Source organism: Fulmarus glacialis, unplaced genomic scaffold (assembly GCF_000690835.1).
Source record: "Fulmarus glacialis isolate BGI_N327 unplaced genomic scaffold, ASM69083v1 scaffold8686, whole genome shotgun sequence".
Taxonomy (NCBI): Eukaryota; Metazoa; Chordata; class Aves; order Procellariiformes; family Procellariidae; genus Fulmarus; species Fulmarus glacialis.
The window spans coordinates 365-21,381 of NW_009220003.1; the positions used below are offsets into that span (position 1 = coordinate 365).

Genomic DNA, 21,017 nt, shown 5'->3' on the forward strand with positions numbered 1-21,017 from the left:
GGGAGGAGCGGTCACCCGCCAGGCTGAGGGGGAAAATGAGGGCGCTCAGCAGCTGCTCTGCTTTTCCTTCAGAGGGCAGGGGGCCTCTTCCGTCTTGTTTCCCCTAAACCAAGCATTGAAGCCGCTATGCCTAAGAAGAGCCCTGCGACTTTAAAAAAAAAAAAAAAAAAGCCACACGCTAAACTGTTATACACAGTTGTCTCCTGCGAACATGGGTGTAAAAACAGCCCACGGCAGGTATTAATGATGTTGCTGGAAGGTCTTTGGATGCCCGAGAAGGAGGTGTGACACAGGATAATAATGGATGAGGGTGTGGATTGCCGTTCTGAAACCTGTTAGCAGGTAAACGTAAACGCCAGAATGGAGAGCAGCGGTCAAGACGTATGCCTGCTGTGGAGTTAAAGCAAAATACTCAGTGAAGAGTGCACAACAGCGCGTGTGTTCTAACTGCTGACTTTAGTGCTTTAAAAATTTAAATGGAAGCTGTCAATTATAAAACCATTTATTTTATTTTTCTGTGGTACTGCTTTTGAAAGATGAATGGGGTAGTTATTTTTTGTTGTGGTTTGATTTTTTTTTTTTTTTTTTTCAGTTGGAAGATAAGGAAGATTTTAATGAAAAATTCATTCATTTGCTTAAGTACGCTATGATAATCTACAGACGGGAACCAGCAGTGGAACAAGTGATCAATTTTGTCGCTAAATTTGTTACTTCATTTTCTCAAATGGAGAAAGATGATGGTAATGAGGAGGGAGAAGAAGATAATTTACTTCTGAATTACGTGTTTAACTTTCTGCTTGAGGTACAGTAATACTTACTATTAAATCTTTAACATAACAAATGGAAGTCTTACGCAGTGGGAAAAAACTTGCTGGCACTCGAGATAGTACCCACAAACTAGAACTTAAAAAAGTGAAAGCAAGGCAAAGCTAGTGCTTTACGAGTAACACAACCCCTCCCTCCCAAACCCCAAAAAACCACCACACCCCCCCCAATAACCCAAAAACTGGATTTCAAAAATTAGGTCCGTGAGAAAATATGAACTGTTTTCTTATTTGGCTGTCAGATGTGTCATTATAGGCTTTACTATAGGTGCATTTGTAAGTGAAATTGTGGAAGTGTTGTGGAAATAAATTTATACTGTTTCTTTGTTAAGTAAAAATATTGAAAGATCTTTCATATAAGTATGGTTGGGATATGTATTATTCCTTTCTGCTTATTGCAAGGGTTATATAGAAAGAAGATCAACAGTTCCAATAGCATGAAAACACAAGTAGAATTACATTTTCTTAAACTAGTGTTTTCACTTGGAAAAATTATTGATCAGGCCAAGATCGCTAAGTCATCATTGCTAATATCTTTTTTTGTTTGTTTGTTTTCTTCTTCTAATGTTTTATGGAGACAGAACGGTAAGTTAGCTAATGTACTGTAGTCTACATCGAGTGGTAAGCATGTTTCTTCCTTTGTGAAGGCATTGCTAATTATGTAAAGTGCCACGGATATAGGTGATGGGCCATAATTGTTTTCCAGTTCTGTGACTTTTTAATCTTCTTAAAAATAAACTTAAATAGGAAAAGCTTTTGAAATACAGAAATGCATATTTTGTGTATAGATTATTAACTACTTACATGTGCATATTAATAGCCTTATGTTGGAAATGAGAAAAGTGTGATTAAAAGAATATTTTCTTTTTTCCCTTCCCTAAGTCTCACAATGCGAACAGCCATGCAGTTAGGTTTCGAACATGTCAGCTTGTTAATAAGATTTTGGGAAATATGCCAGAGAATGCCCAGATTGATGATGACTTATTTGATAAAATTAATGAAGCTATGCTGATTAGACTTAAAGATAAATTTTCAAATGTGAGAATTCAAGCTGTCTTGGCCCTGTCGAGACTTCAAGATCCTAAGGATGAAAACTGTCCTGTTGTTAATAGTAAGTAGTATTGCATTTTTAATTTTGTTTAAGAACATCTGTTGATTTACATTACTTTAAAACATTAAGCATTGAGTAAACAAATCTTAGAGGGTATTCTTGTAAATATTCTTTGCCAGAGTAGATGCAAGAGTTGTGTATGTTCAATGGGAAAAGACAGAACTGCTTGAAAGAGGGATCCACTGGTGATTAAATGACAGCCAAATCATATTGGGCTCAGGCTATTCTATGAACTGAACGTAGCTGTAGGATGGTGAGAGTAGTGGTGTGTTGTGAATTGGAATGGAGATATGATACATGCTTTCTCAGTTCTTGCCCTCTAAGGACTCTTCTGTGCAATTGAATTGAATTTGTACAAAAACACTTAGAGGAGTAGAGATGATAATAGAAAAACTACTTTTGTCTCAAATTATGGCATGAGAGGCAAACTGGTTACTGACGTTGTTGATCTATGGTTTTTTTGGGCTTTTTTTTTTTTTAATCTCATCTTATTCATGGATCACTTCCTTTAAGAGATCAGCACCTCTGGAACCGAGGTTTCTTGATGCTGTTTTTGTGCCGTTTGTGTGTTTCTTTGTGTATGGTATGATTCTTGACTAAGTGTCTACTTCCATTGCCTCAAGGTAGATGGACTGTAGGTTTGTACCAGTACAGCTGTTGTTATGTAAATTGTGCCCTGATTAAACTTTACATACTGTGTTTTGTGAAGAGAGTAAGTTAGTTAGTTGGGGGTTTTTTTGTTGTTAAGGTACCTTCTTTGAAATTGAATTTTATAAGTGTTTGTTTATAAGTTGCTTATTTAGGAGCTCATAAATTTCATAGTCAATCATTGTCTCACAGAGCAAGAAGATGAATTCAAGTATTCTATGATTAAATTATTTTTGTTGTTGCTTTTAATTTTGAAGAATGGTCAAGAATATAACAAAAAGTATTTTGTGGGAGATTTGCTGTTTGAGTTTTGGTAGGCTTAATGGAGATTGCAGTTTTCTATTTACAGGAAAATTTGAGAGTCTACCTCAAAGGTAATGAGGATGTATAGTCAATGAATAGAGGTCTTAAGGAGCCAACATTTGGAAGCATTTTATTTTTTATTTTTATTTTTTTTGTCCAGTAAATGACCAAGTGGTTACTTATGGGTGGGATCTAGAGTAGCAATTTTCAGAGTTATTAACTGAAGATCCTACTTATGATTGCAAATATTATTTTCATAGTTGAATTTCTTTTGAGATCATAGCTCAGCATGTAATTGACACAAAATCTTGGGGTTGTGACCCTAAACTGTTCCCTAAATTTGTATGGGCTATGCAGGAGTGGAGGAAGGGTTTTAATAACAGCTGCTGGTTTTTTGTTTTGGGTTTTTTTTTTTGAGTATTTTCTGTTTTTCTGTAATGTTTCAAACTCCTATAAAAACATTATTATGACTATTTTACTTTCAGTTTACAACACATTGCTTGAGAATGATTCAAATTCAGAAGTGAGGCGTGCAGTGCTGTCGTGTATTGCTCCATCAGCAAGGACTTTGCCAAAAATTGTAGGCCGCACTATGGATGTAAAGGAAGCTGTCAGGAAGCAGGCATATGAGGTAAATTGGATCACTTAATATTAATTTCAAAGACTGACTTAGGAAAAAGGCTTTAAAACTTTTATTATATTTCACTGGTTAAAAACTAAGAAAGGTTAAATAATTTATTTTCGCTTGCCAGAATTTTGAGGGGGAGTGATTTCATACAAGTTTTCAAGTTAAAACCCCTGAACTTGACTGCAGAACTTGCTTTATAGAAATTACTTTTTTGATAGAACTTGGCTCTTTACGATCAGACAGTAAAAGTATAGATTATGTATACAATCTTTTGTTTTCTATCTATGCATTTTATGATGTTTGTGAAGCAATTTTTCTTCTCTGTTATTATATAACAGATAATTCAGTAAAGTTAGGATCACAGCAATACTAGTAAAAAACCTATATATTTTTGGTATTCCGGTTTTGCGAATTATCAACCATTACTTATGTTTACGTGTAGGGGTAGGGGCAAGAAGGTATGCTACCATGTGCAGGCATTTCTTGTGTAGACATCTTAGGCAAGATCTTCAAACAAAATGTTCAGTTTTTTCACACAGAACCATCTTCTGTTCTTTCTTAACTTACATTAAATTCTATTTTTTAACTGAATCTCTGTGTTAGTAGGCTTTAAGAAAAGTACATACTTTAGTCATTTCATTGCAGGTATTTGTAGCTCTTGGAGCTTTAAAGAGAGAATAGTTTTTCTATCCAGGTATTCCATTCAAGCGGAGCTGCCAAGCTTCTAAGCTATTTGTTAACTTTATTCTTACTTTATTTTATTTTACATTTTCTTCCATGCACAAGAAGCTGCTTGTTAATGTATTGGTACAATGCTGATGATATAGGTATTACAGGCTTTTATTGACTTACGGTTTCTGTGGGTGGATAAAACTGAGAGTTTAAACCCACAGGTAGTTAATGAATACAGTTGTTATCATTTGTAGAAATGTATTTTAATGTCTTAATTTTTTTAAAGGTTTTGGCAGAAAAAGTTCACATGAGAGCTCTGTCAATAGCACAGAGAGTAAAATTGTTGCAACAAGGACTTAATGACAGATCTGGTAAGAGATCATCTTTCTCAACATCTTAATACAAATGTTTGAGAGGATACTTTCTAACGTTTTGGAGACGATTTATGTGGAAGCTGTGATGGCAATAATAAGGAGCTCAAAGGGAGTCATGAGGTACCAGGAAATGTTTAAGCACAAGAAATTCTGCTTGCTGCTTTGGTTTTCCAGTCCCCTTATAGTGGACAAACCAGAAAAGGATTGCACTTTCAAAAAACTTGAAAGCCACTGAGCTCTAAAATAGGACCAAATGCTATTAAAATTAAAAAACAACAATGTAATTAAACACAGAAGTAGAAAAATGTAATTATTTAATACAGTGTATTTTGAAACATGTTTCATTACAGATATTTTTGTAACTAATAAATATATTAAAGAATTGAAATGTGAACATGAATATCGGTTTGATAATTGTTTGAAAATGTTTCCTATGTGCTTTCGGAGAGAAATCTTCTCAGCTGGTTAGTTTTTTTTGTTTAACTAGGTTGAATTTTTTTTTCAATGAATTTTTGATTGACCCTCATTCATTTTGTCATGAAGCAGCTTTATTCTTTTTGATGTCTTCTGTACTGTATCATTTTTATAAAAAGAGCCATTCAGAATGTATCCATAATTGTGTGTGGTGTTGTTGCCAAAAGATCAAAAGATCACATGTGTCTGAGTTAGACAATTTTGGCTGGCCTACATAGAACACGTCTTTTTTTCCTGCAACAATAGCAATTATATACATGAATTTCACAATAAAAGCTGCCACTTTTTCTAAGTGCTACTGTGTTATCCACATACGTTGTGTGGAAAAATCTGTACTAAGCCCTGTTGAATTTTACTCTGAGAATTTTCCTTGCTTAGTAATGTGCTGCTTGTGAACTGTGAAAAATATGACCTATGTGGATATTCACTTAGAGAACAAGACAGAAGTACTGTGTTTGTTGGTAACTGGAGCTCTTAAAGGTGTGTCGTGTATGCATGTGGTTTTTTGATCTAGCTCTCTTTTTGGCTAGTTGGGGATCATGTTAGTATGTTCTCGACAGAAAAGGAAGAGAGGATCAGCTGAGTGCTTTCTTATGCTGTATAGAACTACACTTAAAAAGAAGTCCTCCTGCTGTATAATAGGTTTTAATTAGCATTTTTCCCCACCTACCTATTGTTCTATAGTAGTCTAATGAAGTTTGTCAGGCTTTGGTTTTGAAGTCCAGCACTGAAAAACCGATGTTCTGAATTACTATTTCTTATCAGTATACTAGTTTGCTGTTTGACCTGACAGCTGCTTCTTGTCTGCTGGCTGCCACCGCCCCCCCTCTCCCCCCCCAATAATACTTGCTCTTGACAGATAATTCTTTTGTCTTAGGGTGAATGTGTTTCTGTTTTAGTAATCTTTTAAAACTGGGGGGAAGCTACCTTCACTATTTTTTCCTGTGATCCTTCATTTATCAGGAACAAGGATTTGTTGTAATCCCTTACTGAGAAGGTACAGCCTTTCTACACGGCCTATATTTCAGTGACATTGAGGTGTTCAACTTAAAGTACTGCCTTCTTTTATGATCCAGAGCAGATACTTTCTCTGTTTTTCTTGACACCTAGAATCATAAGGGAAAATATTTGCCAGGGTATGTAGCCTCACTGATATCATTGACATTGTATGCTCTTCGCTGGGCAAAAGAGGTTTATGTTCCAAATTGCCTGCGTTTATATGTACATTCACTAGCATTCCCTCATTTTGATCTGTTTTGCAAATTCTATAACCTTGAATATGTATATCTTTATCGAATTTGCTTATCTGAGTAACTCCCAAGCTAACAAGAGGGGAACCTGCTCGTTCAAGGTTGCTAAGTGGTAAATTTGGAAGTTTTTTCATATTGGTTTCAGAATAAGGGTTTATAATTATACAAGACCTAGAAGACATAATCTGGATTCTGCTTAGTTCTACTGTTCAGGGTGCATTCAGCTGTCAGTTCTCCACACTCATTCTCTTTCATTCTACTACATTCTACTAGTTTATGCTTTTCACCTTCTTGGAGAAGTTTCTCATTCTTAAGACCTTAATTTAGTTCTTTCAAGGCCTTTTTACAGCTCTTTTTGAACTCTTGACTATATTTAAATGCAGTCTTTATTATCAGAAGTTACATATAAGAGGAAAGATAAATGCTGTCAGTGTGTGTGGACTCTATTGTTTCCATTATATTGGATATTGTTTTCTAAGAGGTCTTAAGAGCATACTTGTATTCCTCCCTAGTTACTATGTTTTTACTTCCACCAGATTATTAGCCTTTCTGCATCCCTGCATAAATCTGTGTGTATGTGTTAATGATGTACATATTCTAGATCTTCCCATAAATACTTTTTTCCTTGATTAAATAGCGCTCTACTGATCCAGAAACTATTTGTTCATTGTGGCAATGAGGAGGAGAGACTTAAAGTATCTTTATTTAAATTTCATAATCCAGTTGAATAATTGAATTAACACAAGAATTCTGTGTGGCAGTTCAGACTAAAAGTCTGTATGGTAGTATCCTGCCTCCAAAAGTGGCCAATTCTTGAATGCCTGAAACAGAGCAAGTACATAACAATGCTTCCTCAGAATATTTACTTGCTCTACAAGAATTCATGGTTTGTAGATATTCTGGGTTGAGGTGCTGTCTTTACATGTAACAGTTTTTGGGTAGAGGGTTTTTTTTTTATTCCCTCTGGGGACAAAAATATGTTGCCTCAAAAAAGTAGTAGTAATCCATAGGTAGTTCTTGTTTAACTGTTGGGCTTTTTTCTTTTTTTAAGGTAAGGTTAAGTTCAACTACATAATAACTTCTTTCCAAACAGCCTTCTATAGAAAAATGATTTGTGAAAGTATGTTGAAAACTTGGTATTTTTTGACCTTTAGCATTTTAAACCATTTAAATTCCTGTATTATTAGATGCTGTTAAGGAGGTAATGAAGAAGAAGCTGCTTCAAGCCTGGTTACGATTGACTGAAGGGGATGTTTTAGAATTGCTCCATCGACTGGATGTGGAAAACTGCCCAGAAGTGGCCATCCCAGTACTAAATGCTATGTTTTCTTTATCTCCACTTCACGACTTTGTTCAGAACTGTAAAAACCTTGACAACAGGTATGCAGATCAGTTTTCATTTCCAAAAGACGAATGTTTTGTATAAGAATACTAAATTTAAGGTTATATCTAAATGGGGAGCAGAATAACTATTACCTGTGATAAAAGACTGATATTGTGCTGTCAACCATGATGTCTCCCTGGTGTTTGTGTACTTAAGTGTTTTGGATATGCTTTTTTCTTCTTTAAAAGATCTATGTTCACCAGCTGAAAATGATTGTGCCAGATAAGCAAGAAGAAAAAATGAAAAATGTCTTTGACTTCTTGTTTCCTGAACACCCCAAAAATCACAGTCTTAGAATTTAAGAGGAGGCAGTAAATTAATCAACTAAACAAGCTTTTCTATGCGTAACAACTTAGTCTAATTTGTTTTATTTCCTGTACTGTCTGTACAGCTTACAATAAAAGCAATGCTCTAGTTTATACCCAGAACTGTAATTTCCTCTATTCTTTTAACCTGTGGTACTGAAAAGCTCCTTTTCTCCCATTCCTCCCTACCTCTCAGTAATGCTTCTGGTCTTTCTCACACATTTCCTAGTCCTCCTTGGCTTCCCTCTATCTTTTTTGCCAAGCTAGAGGCAGCACAATTTGGGACTGGTTCAGTTATCCATGAACTGTTTGGAGAATCAATCAGAATGGAATTATTTGGCTTGTGTTTCAGCCTTCTTTTGGAGGTATTTTACTTGTATTAACAGAGCTTGACAGAAGTTGGTATCTTAGAGGCTGCTTTTCCTGTGTTAATGTTTGGTAGAATTTGACTAAGTGAGTTCCTAAGCCATGAAGAAGATGGCGTGATGAATATTAAGATCCATAAAGCAAAAAGAAAGGGGGGGAAGAAAACAAGAAATTAGAAGTCATAGGAAATTGCTAAGGGAGACAAAAAGGTGTGAGAAGAAACAGCTCGAGTTAATTGAAGCAACCAGAGTGGAATGATTATTAACAGTGGTAGGAGTCTAATCTCAGATGATAACCTTAAATGACAAATTGTCACTGATCAAGAAGTAATGACAAAATCTTATTCTGTGTTTTGGGGGAAAATGCATAATGTCATCATATGAAGTGTCTTGCATTCTAGTAGTAGCTTATGACAGATGTTTTGAAATCAGTAGATGCTACATGCATTACACTCTAAAGCTATAGATGTGGGCGTGTCTGGCTTTAAAAAGCATCAATAATGGTGAAATAACTTTCTTACAGTCTCTGGAAATGTGCCAATATCTTAAGAGGTTCAAAGGAAAAATTTATATAGTTATGGACTTGTCAGTCTGACTTTGGTCCTGCATGTTCTGAAAGACTGTTCTAACTGAGAATTTTTAAAGTAGTAGATCTGTTACACTAATGACATTTTGAGAAGTGAGTGAAATTATTCAGCTTGTAATGAGGTTATTTGATTTATGGAAAATATTAGCCTTGTTCTTGTATGATGTTTCTGACTACAGCTTGAGTGATGCAGTATCCATATGATAAATGCTTAGATTTTTTAAGTCTATGACTTCTGTTTGTTTAATCGACTTTTAAATAAAGACTTGTCAGGTTAATAGGAAGCGATCGAATGATCAGTTTTCATCTACATGTTGCTGGGGGTTTTTTGTTTTCTTTCTTTTTTTGTGTGTGTGAGAGACCTAAAAGAATAAAATTTATTGATAGCTTGCAAGTAAAATGGGATTCAAGGGAGTGAAAAGTACCACTGACAGTGATACTCTGTCTTTTCTGTTTTGAGGTAGAATTAATGCACAACTTAATGTTCTGATTCTGAAAACAAAGATTATATACCATGCTCAGCATAGAAAAGACTATGATTATAAAAAGAAGTGGGAGTCCTATGACTGGTAAATGGAGGATGAGCTTACAGAGATGCTGAGAAGCAGTTCTATTACTTTTTGCATTCGACATACTGTGATTGCTACTCAAATATTGTGTGAAGGTCTTATATTAAGAATGGAAGAAGCAATTCATAAACAGAAGCTGAAAAATAATTTAATGCAGTTGTTGCATTTCTGCAGATTAATGGAGTTCAGTTTTCCAGACTTGTACAATGATAACAATGTTTCATAGAGTTAAAGTACTTGCGTGGTTGCTGTAGGAGGTCTGAAGGGCTGAGCAGAATCTTTCTGCAAACTGATAGGAACAGCCTTGATTTAAAATACTGAAAAGTGAAATGTAGTTAGAGGCTCAGGGAGCTCTGTGCCCTCACTTAAGAAAGAGGAAGTTATTTTTGTCAGTCTTCGAGTATTTCTGTGGAGAATACCTTTGACAGGATTTTATTTTCATCTTAGGAAATAATCTATTTCTGTGCATTTGTTGTCTTTGACCCTATTTTATTGATCTCTCTGTATTTATTTATTTTTGTTTAGAAAACTGATTCCACTGGAAGACTTAACAGCTGAGAATGTGTTATATTGGAGATGTCTTTGTGAATATCTAAAATCAAAAGGTGAAGAAGGTGAAGATTTACTAGAACAGATGTTGCCAGAACCAGCTATATATGCAGATTATTTATTAAGGTACATTGCATTTAAAAATAAATCTCTTACCACTAAAATAGATTTTTTTTTTTTTTTTTTTTCTTCTTTTAAATAGAGAATATTTCTTTTATTCAGCTATTCAGGTTTCCTACAAAGCCGATGTTGTGCTTGAAGAGTGATTTTTTTTAAAAAAAAATTTTTAAACTTTTTTTTAGATTTTTGAGAGGATTTACTACTTTTAAACAAAAACTGTAAAAAGCGAATTTATAACTTGAAAACAATTTTTGGAATGTCCTTTCTGATGAATTATAAGCAAGATGGACTGCTAGATCAATAGCATATAATTCTGCCATTTAAAGTTTTAGAATAATTGTTCTGTAATATGCAACTATCCTTTGTCCATCAGTTATTATGTAGGTTGCTGTGTGTTAGCAATGAGCTTGCAGAAACCGATACTTTTTTCATTGTTGTAATTTGTGAAAATAAAGTAAAATTTGGCTGCTGTCCTCAAGAGAAGTGTTTTTGAAACTGAAAGTTCATTCCCTTCTCTTTCCCCTGCTTAGGCAGGCATGCTTCCCAAAAACTTATGTTTGAAGGCAATGACAGAGCTGGAAATGAGTCAATTACAGAACATTTAATCAGGGAAAAAAATGAATGTTTTGCTAAGTCAGTCTTTTTACCAAAGTGAAGAAAGGTAAATTTTTTTTTTTGTCTGAGTGGGATACTTTAGTCTTAACATAAAATTTGAACAGAATTTATGTTTGTGAGCATGGAGAATGCTGAGAAATTTTAACTGAGGTATTGCACTTGCAAAATGTAGAGTGAAGCTTCCTGAAATGCTGAAAAATGCATTGTTTTGATAGATGTTTCCAATTAAAAATATGTGTATTCTTTTGCCACTTCAGTGGGTGTAGTATACTAGTAGTACTTAGAGAAATCATTGCTACTTTTCAATGTGGAATGTGCTAACATGTTTCATAAACTTTTAATAAATGAAGCATCTGTGCTTCCTTAATTTTGAAATGTGGATCCAGTCTGATGGGTGTAAATTTATTCATTCGTAATTAATTTAAGAGTCCATAAAACATTTGTTCTCCAAAAAAAGGTTTTCTTGTTTCCATCCAATCTTACTCAAAGATCTTCCCCTTCAGGAAGAGGCTGAGTAAGATTAATTAGGTTTGCTGGTACTTGTTTGTAGTGTCAACTGTTAAACTATTATTCATTGGTGAGCTGTGCCACCAGCTGTTTCAGGTAAGATTTGCAATTGTACAATCCAAGTCTTTATTTGCACTCTGAGAGTATCAGTTAGGAGGAACAAGAAACTGCAAGTCATCAATGCTTAAGAAAAAATTCAGGATTGTAAGCTTCATTTAGATATTTCACTATTATCTGGTGCAGGTAACATTATTATTAAATGATCAGAAACAGCGGCCTACATTGTTGTAATTTCAGATGTTCTTAAATAGTAGCTACATGCAAAGTTTTTGCCCTAACTTTGAAGAAATTTTTTAAATTTGCTAAATTTAATGAGCTGTTGATGAAAAGTATCTGCAAAGCTGTGGTAAAAATAAGCATCTTTTTCACAGCTCATATCAGTATTTGAATTTTATATATTACATTACATTCAGTATTGAATTTTGTGCACGATATGTTTCATTCCAGATTTTCTGAACATGTATGCTCTCATTGATGGATAAAATTTTGATAAAAGAACAATGACTCTGGAGAAACTAAGAAATGGAACAAACTGATTACAGTTTCCATGCTATGGGCCTGAGTGTGTCTGACAACAGATTGTTATTCTTCCGTGATGGCATACTTGATCAGATAAAGAATTTAAAATTCACTGCACACTTTAATGATTTTCTTGTATTTTGTCTTGTAGGCAGTATAACACTGCTGAGTATGTAGAAGAATACATAGTACCTAGATATGCAGAAAAATACTAGTTGGATACATGAAAAATGTATACACTTATTCCTAAGATGCTGCCTTTATGCAGGGGTACAGAACTGAAGTCACATGTAGAAGCACAACTTGTCATTTTCTGTTTCTTACTGTTTTGCATTCTCAAACAAGGGATTTTTGTAATGAAGTGCATTATTTTTAAACTGTACATTATTTGGTATAACTAACTTTCTGGAAGTATTAATCTATGAAAAGGAGAACACAAACATTGATTTTTAAGGTTCATAACTAAGGTAACCACTTGTTTATACAGGACAGGAAAGTGGTGGGGTTTTGGGTTTGGTTTTTTGGGGTGGGGCTGTTTGGTTTTTTTTGGTTTTGTGGTTTGTGTGGTGGTGTGAGGCTTTTTGGTGGTGTTTTGTGGTGTTTTTTTTGTTGTTGTTTTTGGTTTTTACTTTCTAACAGTGATTCTGAATGTATTTATATCTGTTCTATTTGGATTAAGTTACCTTCAAAATATGCCAGTTCTTAGTGAAGAACAAAGAGAAGACTTCACTTGTTTTGAAAACCTGATGACAAAAGAATTTATAGGCCAGCAGCTGATTCTTATCATAGGCTGCATGGATACCATGGAAGAGGGAGGAAGGTAAACTTAAATATAAAATCTGTGTTATTAAGCTTATGGCATTCATGCCTGTGGACAGTCATAGAGTCTTTGTTGGGAGAATAACCTGATCAAACAGACAAAATACAGTTCTAATGCTAGCTGGAAAAAAAGGCACGGTCTCTCTAATGGAATTGTTCCCAAAAGGGTGCCAAATGTTGTCTGCTTACTTTTATGGAAAAATGAGTTTTAATGTAGATACGACATTGTTTGGGGAGAACAAATTCAGTTGTTTTCATAACTTATTCTTGAGATTATGAAGTTACAAGACTGTTCATTTGGAACATAGTATCTAAAAAATAAAAGGAGATGAGTAGATTAGTTCTCAGCAGATGCCTTGTAGTAAGTAGCCTGTGTGTTTCTTATGTTTTTAAGCCCAGTCTGCTAAGGCCTAAAAGGTTACAGATGTTTTAGATGCCAAGCTGAATTGGACTGTGTTAACTGAGTCATTCCTATAATTTGGAAGTTCATACCATCACAGGCATTTTATGAAAAATTGCAGTTATGATAGTACAAACACAGCAATAATTTCAGACTCTCAGTGGAATGCATTATATGTATGCCAGACTGGCAGGATAGTTTAACTTGTAATTTTTTTTAGTTTCCAGCCAGATAATTTCTATGAAAGCATTCTACAATATCGATACTCTGACTCTTTTCTACTGGTATGACCTTGGACAGTAGTAACACCTGATTAAAAAATTCAGCATTTTCTAATCAAGAGAAATCAGGTAAAATCAGGAAAAGACTAACATTGCTAAGCAAGAAAATATATTCAGCAGTTAATATAGCTATAGGGAAGATTCTTTTATAATGTATTATAAAGTCTTCATCACACTAACTCAAAGTGGGTAAAATATTAACTCTTATGTCTTCCATTTTCTTGAGTAAGCAAACAGATTGTTTGGTTTTTTCTCTTTAATGCAGAAAGCATCTGTTAATTACTTTACAAAAGATTCTCATTCTACCTGCAACTTCAACAGCCCTTATATCTCTACTTGCGGAAAGATTACTCAGTATCATTAAGGATGATGACAGAAGAATTCAAATTGTAGGTAATTCTAAAGGTTCACTGTTTTCTAGGCTCTGCCTTCCCCGTATATCAAACAGCCTTTACGAAGCATTGTAACAGAAATATCAGGAGTTAAAATCTTTTTAGTTTGGAAAAGCATTTATGTTGTGTTATGTCCCCCCCGCCTTTTTTTTTTTTTTTTTTTTTAGCATAGCTGCATTTTGTGGTTGTCTAAAGATCTTTATGTTTAGAGATTTGGCTGGTGTTGTAAATATAATCCTCAAATTGGGAAAGTATTACACTTTGACAGCCTGTTTCAGAATCCTTTGTCATATTAGATCTAAACTAGTTTTGACTAGACCATTCAAAGTGAGGATAATGTATATTTTCAGGTTTCAGATTTCTCTTCCCTCCTTTTAGCTGAGATAGGTGCTAAAAACCCTTATAAGAAAAGTATTTTATATAGTAGAGTCTTTATATATAACATAATTATTTAAACTCGACTCCTGAAAAATGGACCCTTGGTTTTGCTGAAATATTTTAAATGAACCCTGGACTTAAGGACAGAGATCACTTTTGGAAAACCTTAATCCAGTGGGTAAAGCTAGGATATAGGTTTGTTACATGATTACGACGGAAGAACTATGGTAATCTTAGCATTATAGTACGATAGTAATAGTAAATGTGAGCATTTCTATTCTTCTAGTGAAATACACTGATTCAATACATTCTGTTGATTTGGTACAGCTTGAGAGGAAGTTAAACTGATACAAGATAAATCAAATTAAGGCTATCCTGTCTCATTCAGGAGAGTTTAGTTTTCCTCGTGTTTCATCTCATTTTTTATTAACGTAATGGGTCTGACTTTAAAGAAAACCCCTAACCAACTGAAAAACTCTCAGCCTTGTTCTGCTTCTAGTTCTATGCATGTGTTTGGCTTGAAATTAAATTACTTACATGGCTTCTTATACTACATATGGTGGTTTATAGACCTTTAAATGTTAGTGTTCTTAGTTGTATTTTGATTGAAGTAGTAACAGATGAAAAACCTTACTCTCATTACCACTAATTCTTTTTAAAGCATGTGTTCAGATCTAGAGGAGATGGTGCCTATGAACTGTTGGTATAGAAACTGCTTAACTTATTCATGGATATATGGTCTTCTATTTTCTTTCTTACCTAGCTAAATGGTAGAAAACACTAGACTTTCATGGTTAGACTATGTGTTGTCGAATTGAGGATTTATTTGCAGTGAATTAGCTGTTAAGGGAAACTGCACAGATCAATACTTTTTCAGAAGGATGGTATTTTAAATTTGGAAAAGTTAAATGCTTAGTTTCTGACATCTAAGCTGAAATTAATGACACTAATATACTGTTTGTAACAATAGATTGCAGAAATTATATCAGAAGTTCGTGAGCCAATTGTTACAGTCGATCAGCCTGTTGAAGTTGCTGAAATAAGAAAGCGGGAGCTTAAGGTAAGCAGATTTTAGTTAACAAGAAAAATATTTTTTTAAGCATATCCATCTAGTAAGAGTTTTATATAGTAGCGTAGTATTGGCTAGTGTCAATAGTGTATTGTTGGCTAATACCACGAAGGTTATGGTATTATATTAAACTTCTTTTTACTTTGTATTTCAGTTGGCTGAAATAAAAGTGAAACTTTTTGAAGCAAAAGAAGCTTTGGAAGAATGCATTACTCTACAGGATTTTAATAGAGCATCAGTATTAAAAGAGAAAATAACTGAGTTGGAACACAGAAAAAATGATCTGATAAAAGAAGCAGAGCAACCTGAAATTAAAGAAATGCGTGTGGAGAAGGTCTGTTCCCAAGTGCTGGTTATGTTTTGACGTTTATTCATAGTTTTAAAAGAAAGTGTAGTTTGGCCTTGTATCATCTAAATTTTTAGAATTGAAAATGAACATCTATGGTGTTAGTATTCTCCTTCTGCATGTATAGAAGCTGATGGTATGCTCTAGCAAAAAATTAATTGCAGTTGAAGTGCTCTTTTGTCCTTGAGTAACTAAAGAATTCTAAAAGGGTCTTGGTTTTAGTGCTTTTACTCTTAACTAACTGAAAGCATGAACTTGAATCTCTTTTTGTCATAGTTTATAGACAGATTTTGATTAATACTATTGCACAACAAATGTGTAGTGGACAGGAAATGTTTATTTGGATAGGGAAAATTATGATTAATGTCCCCATTGTATTAATAACATTCTTCTCTTTTCCCTGACCCACTGGAAGAATGATCCTGAAACACTGTTGAAGTGTCTGATGATGTGTTATGAACTTCTGAAGATCATGTCCCTTTCTAAAGGAATTGGTCCAACCGTTAATGAAATCATTGAATCTCTGGTATGTAGGAATAAATACTGATTACATTACAATAAAAATGGATACATCATAGCTGGCCCGTAGGTGCTGGCAGGATGGTTTGTGATTATTTCACAATCACTTTGCTGTTTCTGTAGTGCTGTGTCTCGTGCTTTTAAGCCTTCCCAGAACCTAGTGTCTTGGAGGTGCAATCCAGATACGCTGTTCTCAGCTCCAATGCCAGAACTGGTTGTGGCAGAGAGATACTAAAATAAAACAGGAATATGGTAAATATTTGACTAATGTATGACAGTGTTGGACAATGCTGAGTTATACTGTGCGAAGTGTGGTGCTTAGGCATCTGCTTACTGCCCTTGCTGATACTTTAATTACTTGGATTTTCTATCAGCCAAAGTTATGAGATCTCTAATAGAGAACTTTAAGGTTTTTGGTGGTGGTGTGTTTTGTTTGGTTTGGTGGGTTTTTTTGCTAGTCAAAAGCTTTTCATCTAGGAAAGACTGGAACTCATAAAGACCTTTCTTTCATCCCTTCCATGTACAAGGAAAGATGTTTGGGGGGATTCCCCTCCACCCCCCCTTGTTTTCTTAGCACCTTTGAAGAGAAAAATATTTCTGTATTGAAAAATAAGGCAGTGGCATTATAGGCCTCTTATAGTCGACAAGATATATTTCCTAGTTTTCATTGTGAAGAGTATGGATTTCAAGATCAATGTTTCTAAATATTACAGACTTTAACTGTTACTGAGTGTGCAAACAAAATGGAAAAAAAGTAATATGCCATTGTATGAATGGTGTACCCACATCTGAATACTCTGTGCAATTCTTATCCCATCTATCTAGAAAGTTTATATTTGAATTGGAAGTGGTCAAGAGAGGGGCAGCAAGGAAAAGTATGGAATGGCTTCTGTATGAAGAATGACTGAATAGGTTACCTCTTCATAGCCTGGAGAAGAGAGGACTTAGGGGTAGGGTCTGAAAGAGGGCAGAAGTCATAAGACATGAGTGTTATGGAGAAAGTGAGTAAGGATTGATTACTCACCCCGTAAAGCTAGCAACTAGCAAGCTCAAAACAAATGAAATGAGTTGATTCTTCACATAATATGTAATCTGTGGAATTCCTTGTCGCAGGATGTGTGCATGGTGAACGCTTGCATAAATTTCAAGGAAGACTGAGCAAGTTCAAGACAAATAAATATTACAGAATGATTAAGTAGATAGGACCAGTCTCCCAGCTCTGGTGTCTCTCAGCTGCAAATTGTTGGGACCTTGACAAGAATTCTTGGGAAGTATCTACTTAGTCTGTTTATGTAATACTTTATAGGAATTTGATTTTGATCTTTTGATAATGAGATAATGGGCTAGATGACTTGACTCAGTATGGGCATTCTTAGAACTCAAACTGCAAAGAAAATTGCAACACCAATTTAGATTAGTTTAAATGTAGTGGAACCACACCTGATTTATTTTGGATGTATAGAAGTATTCTTAGAAATCCTAATTAGTGTTGATGTGTCCCCCAGAAACCTTTTCTTTTTCATTAGGTCTGTCTTTAATTTTCACATTGTTGTTTATTCCACTTCTCTTCCTCCAAGATCCTGCTTTTGTATCTTTGTTCCTCCTGGATTTTCACATATTACATGATTTGGGATATCTTATTTGTTGTTGTTTAAACTTGAACTCTTTAGTAAATACAAAAATATAAAATGATCCGATTGTAGCATTCACTGTAGTCTGGCTTTTCTTTTGTGTGGATTTTTACCATTGTCTTCTCAAAACTATTCCAAGTACATGGAAGTGGCATCTGTATTTTGCAACCTGGAACTGGGTATTGTTTCTCTGCAAGAATGCTAACGTCTTTGATGAAGAAATGTGTAGGTTTGTTGTCGTGTTTGGTTGTGGTTTTTGTTTTTTTTTTTTTAATTTCACTATGAGTGGTCAACTCAATTTTGTTTGAAAACAAATATTTATTAAAAACAAACACAAAGCAAAACACTCATGTGATTTTTGCCATTATTTTATTGCTGATTTCAAACAGCATACTCAATCTGCTTCTGTTTATATCTAGATAAACAAAGTATATGGTAGCTACCACTTTCCAATCCTGTATCAAAACTAAATTAGTTTTAGTTTCAGGGTAAGCACACTTTAGTAGTCAGTTTTTTATTTTCAATTTATGTGTTTCAACTATAAAGTCTAATATTACTGTTTCCAGATACTTCCTGGCATAACTAATGTCCATCCAGCTGTGAGAAATATGGCAGTTCTGTGTTTGGGTTGCTGTGCCCTTCAGAACAAAGAATTTGCCCGACAACAGCTTGCATTGCTGTTACAGGTAAAATGTCTGATGGGAAATGGAACGACAGTCCGTGTGATTAAGTAAATAAAACTAGTCTTGTATCTATAACAAGCTATTCTACGTAGTTATGTTATTTGAGCACCAGTGATTCCTGATTTCCTAATGATCTGGATCTGGAGAGAGTGGTTTCATGTAGACTTTTCTGATATCTAATAATATTCAAGCTTATATTGTATCTTGGTAGGAGCATGCCTTTCCTTTGTAAAGTCACCTGTTGTCTTGAAAGTTTGTGGGAATTCTTTATCTGTAAGATCTCACTTTCTCTTCCAAATCTGGATGAAATCGGTCTTGTATTCATGTTATTAATGTAGAAAAGAGAAGCTGTAGGATTCTGTAAGCCTTCGTTCCTTGGGAAATCAAACTAAAAATGTCACTGTTTTGCATTTCTGTTACATACTTACCTGTGATCTTGGGTGTCCAATTTAATTTCTGAATTACTAATTTTGTATGGGTTAAGTAAGATTTGTTAATTAGAGGATAAAGCAATATTCAAACCAACAAATGATAGCATGGCCAAACACCTATGAATATGGAACATGTTGGTTGCCATAATACCCACATCTCCCACCTTTTTGGTAAAAGTTCTGATGCTGAGCTAATTATATAAAAGATGACACTATTGTTAACTTCTCAGACCCTGGCTTTGAGAGAAGTGTGGGTGGCCATCGTGCTTTATTAAGAGTGTATCCATGTACACACTCAAGAGAACTGACAGCAGGCGTTGAGATGATATGCTCAGCTCAGAAAAGATGATAGAGCTGTCAGTCACCATAGCAGGAGAACTTTGGGTTCCTAAAAAGTTAGCAAATCCTACTGTTTTTAACCTGCCTTTGAGTACGTCTCATTAAAAATCAGTTTATTCAGAGAGGATTTCAGTTGTTTTAGCAGCCTTAGAGTTTAGACTTAAGTAGTTAATTTCTGTAGGTACTAAAACCCATATTTTTTGTGTAGGCTGCCATCAAAAGCAGGGTGTTGGGCTAAACACATCTAGGATCTCTAGGCTAACCTAGTATGCGTGGTTTTATTTGAATGTTAATTTGAACTGTAATACATATATTAACCTATGCAACTTTGACTTTTATTACTATCTTGCTCCCTGCTGTCTTTTTACATACCGTTATTTTAATTAAGCTATACAGTATTTCAGAGCAGGGATTGTCTTGGTTTTTTTCTGTAGTGCCTAGCACTATGGAGCTACTATAGGCAAATAGACTTTCTGTTTGTCCAATGTCTGTTTAGAAGTTGAACAATAAAATTACATTGCATGCTCACTCCGTGAGTGAAATTAAATTGATTTTATGTAATGGAAATTGCATAGATGACTTGATAAATTCTTTCCCAGACTGTATTATAAATTCAGGTTCAAACTCATATCACACCTTCCTAAAGTCTGAAACTTGTCCCAAGTTCCCAAATTAAACAATTTATTAAAGCAAAAAATTTTACTGTGCTTAATGTTAACATTGATGGTCTACTGGAAGATGATGTATGTATTTTCCTTATTAAACCTAGGTTTTACAAATAGATAACATAAAGGTAAAGCTTAGTGCTTTAAAGGCAATCTTTGATCAACTAATGCTCTTTGGGATAGAGCCATTTAAAGCCAGAAGAGGCAATGACTCTCAAAGTGAAGATGCAGACATTAGAACTGAAAATTGTGAGGAAGAAAGTGAAACAATAGAGGAAGAGGAGACTGCTACAATTCACAGCCTCCTGCAGCTTCTTTCAGGTTTCTTAGACAGTGAGGTAAGAAATATAAAATTTGCCTTAGTTTTGTTTTAAAATTACTTTTGCAGAAGGTTTACCATCCCATTAGGTTGCATGTGAACATTACATGATGTGTAATTGAAACTAATGGTTTAATGTTAAAATAGTTGTCCTAGAAAATGATCACAACTTTGTCACTGATAGAGACTAATGCTACTCTTGGGCTAGCTTTGAATTCTGTGCAGGTGCATATTTATGGATGTAGAGAATTGATTGGCAAAATAGGACGTAAACTATTATTATAAAGTATTAGTGAAAAACGCTGTGGTTGGTGTGTTGTGTATATGATCAGTTCTTTCTTCAGTTTCCAGAACTTAGGACAGAAGCTGCAGAAGGCATAGCCAAACTGATGTTCTCTGGGAGGCTGATTAGTGCCAAGCTTCTTTCTCGTCTTGTTCTGTTGTGGTATAATCCTGTGACCGAAGAGGATATTCGGCTTAGACACTGTCTGGGAGTTTTCTTCCCTTTATTCGCTTATGCAAATAGGTATGGCCTTTGTAAATTATTATGTGAAAATATACATTGGTCTAGCAGCTTTAGAAACCTTTTTTGATCTTGCGCAAGTAGAAACTGCACAAATGCATATTAGACCTAAAAGTCTAGTTCAGCCTCCTATGCATATTACTTTTGAACGTACATAATCTCAACCTATGACTATTCTGAAGACTTTCCATTAATTCCCTCTTACCCCTGTGGCCTTCCACTTTTTTTCTTTCCTAAGCCCGTAATTGAAACTGTTCTTCAAAATATTGAATAAAAGATTAATTTAAAAAGATATGCTTTACTTATTTATGCTGTTGAGCACTACAGGTAGACTTTGAAGTGTCACTAAAAAGTAGCTA

At 34.6% G+C, this 21,017-nt stretch overlaps 2 protein-coding genes across 2 annotated transcripts in view; one reads left to right on the top strand and one right to left on the bottom strand.

Moving 5' to 3' along the window:
- Positions 1-21,017, top strand: part of NCAPG (non-SMC condensin I complex, subunit G) — a 31,145-nt gene that overhangs the window by 241 nt on the left and 9,887 nt on the right. Inside the window, exons 2-15 of the mRNA XM_009580585.1 lie at positions 593-802; positions 1,707-1,935; positions 3,372-3,517; positions 4,473-4,557; positions 7,472-7,664; positions 10,019-10,168; positions 12,543-12,683; positions 13,629-13,752; positions 15,104-15,193; positions 15,357-15,536; positions 15,964-16,074; positions 18,265-18,384; positions 19,921-20,154; positions 20,480-20,661. Coding sequence (XP_009578880.1) covers positions 593-802; positions 1,707-1,935; positions 3,372-3,517; positions 4,473-4,557; positions 7,472-7,664; positions 10,019-10,168; positions 12,543-12,683; positions 13,629-13,752; positions 15,104-15,193; positions 15,357-15,536; positions 15,964-16,074; positions 18,265-18,384; positions 19,921-20,154; positions 20,480-20,661 — 2,195 coding nt within the window. The remainder of the gene's footprint in view (positions 1-592; positions 803-1,706; positions 1,936-3,371; positions 3,518-4,472; positions 4,558-7,471; positions 7,665-10,018; positions 10,169-12,542; positions 12,684-13,628; positions 13,753-15,103; positions 15,194-15,356; positions 15,537-15,963; positions 16,075-18,264; positions 18,385-19,920; positions 20,155-20,479; positions 20,662-21,017) is intronic.
- Positions 2,428-3,144, bottom strand: RPL29 (ribosomal protein L29). The gene is given in 2 exon segments (XM_009580586.1): positions 2,428-2,552; positions 3,120-3,144. Coding segments are annotated over 2 exon segments (150 nt in total).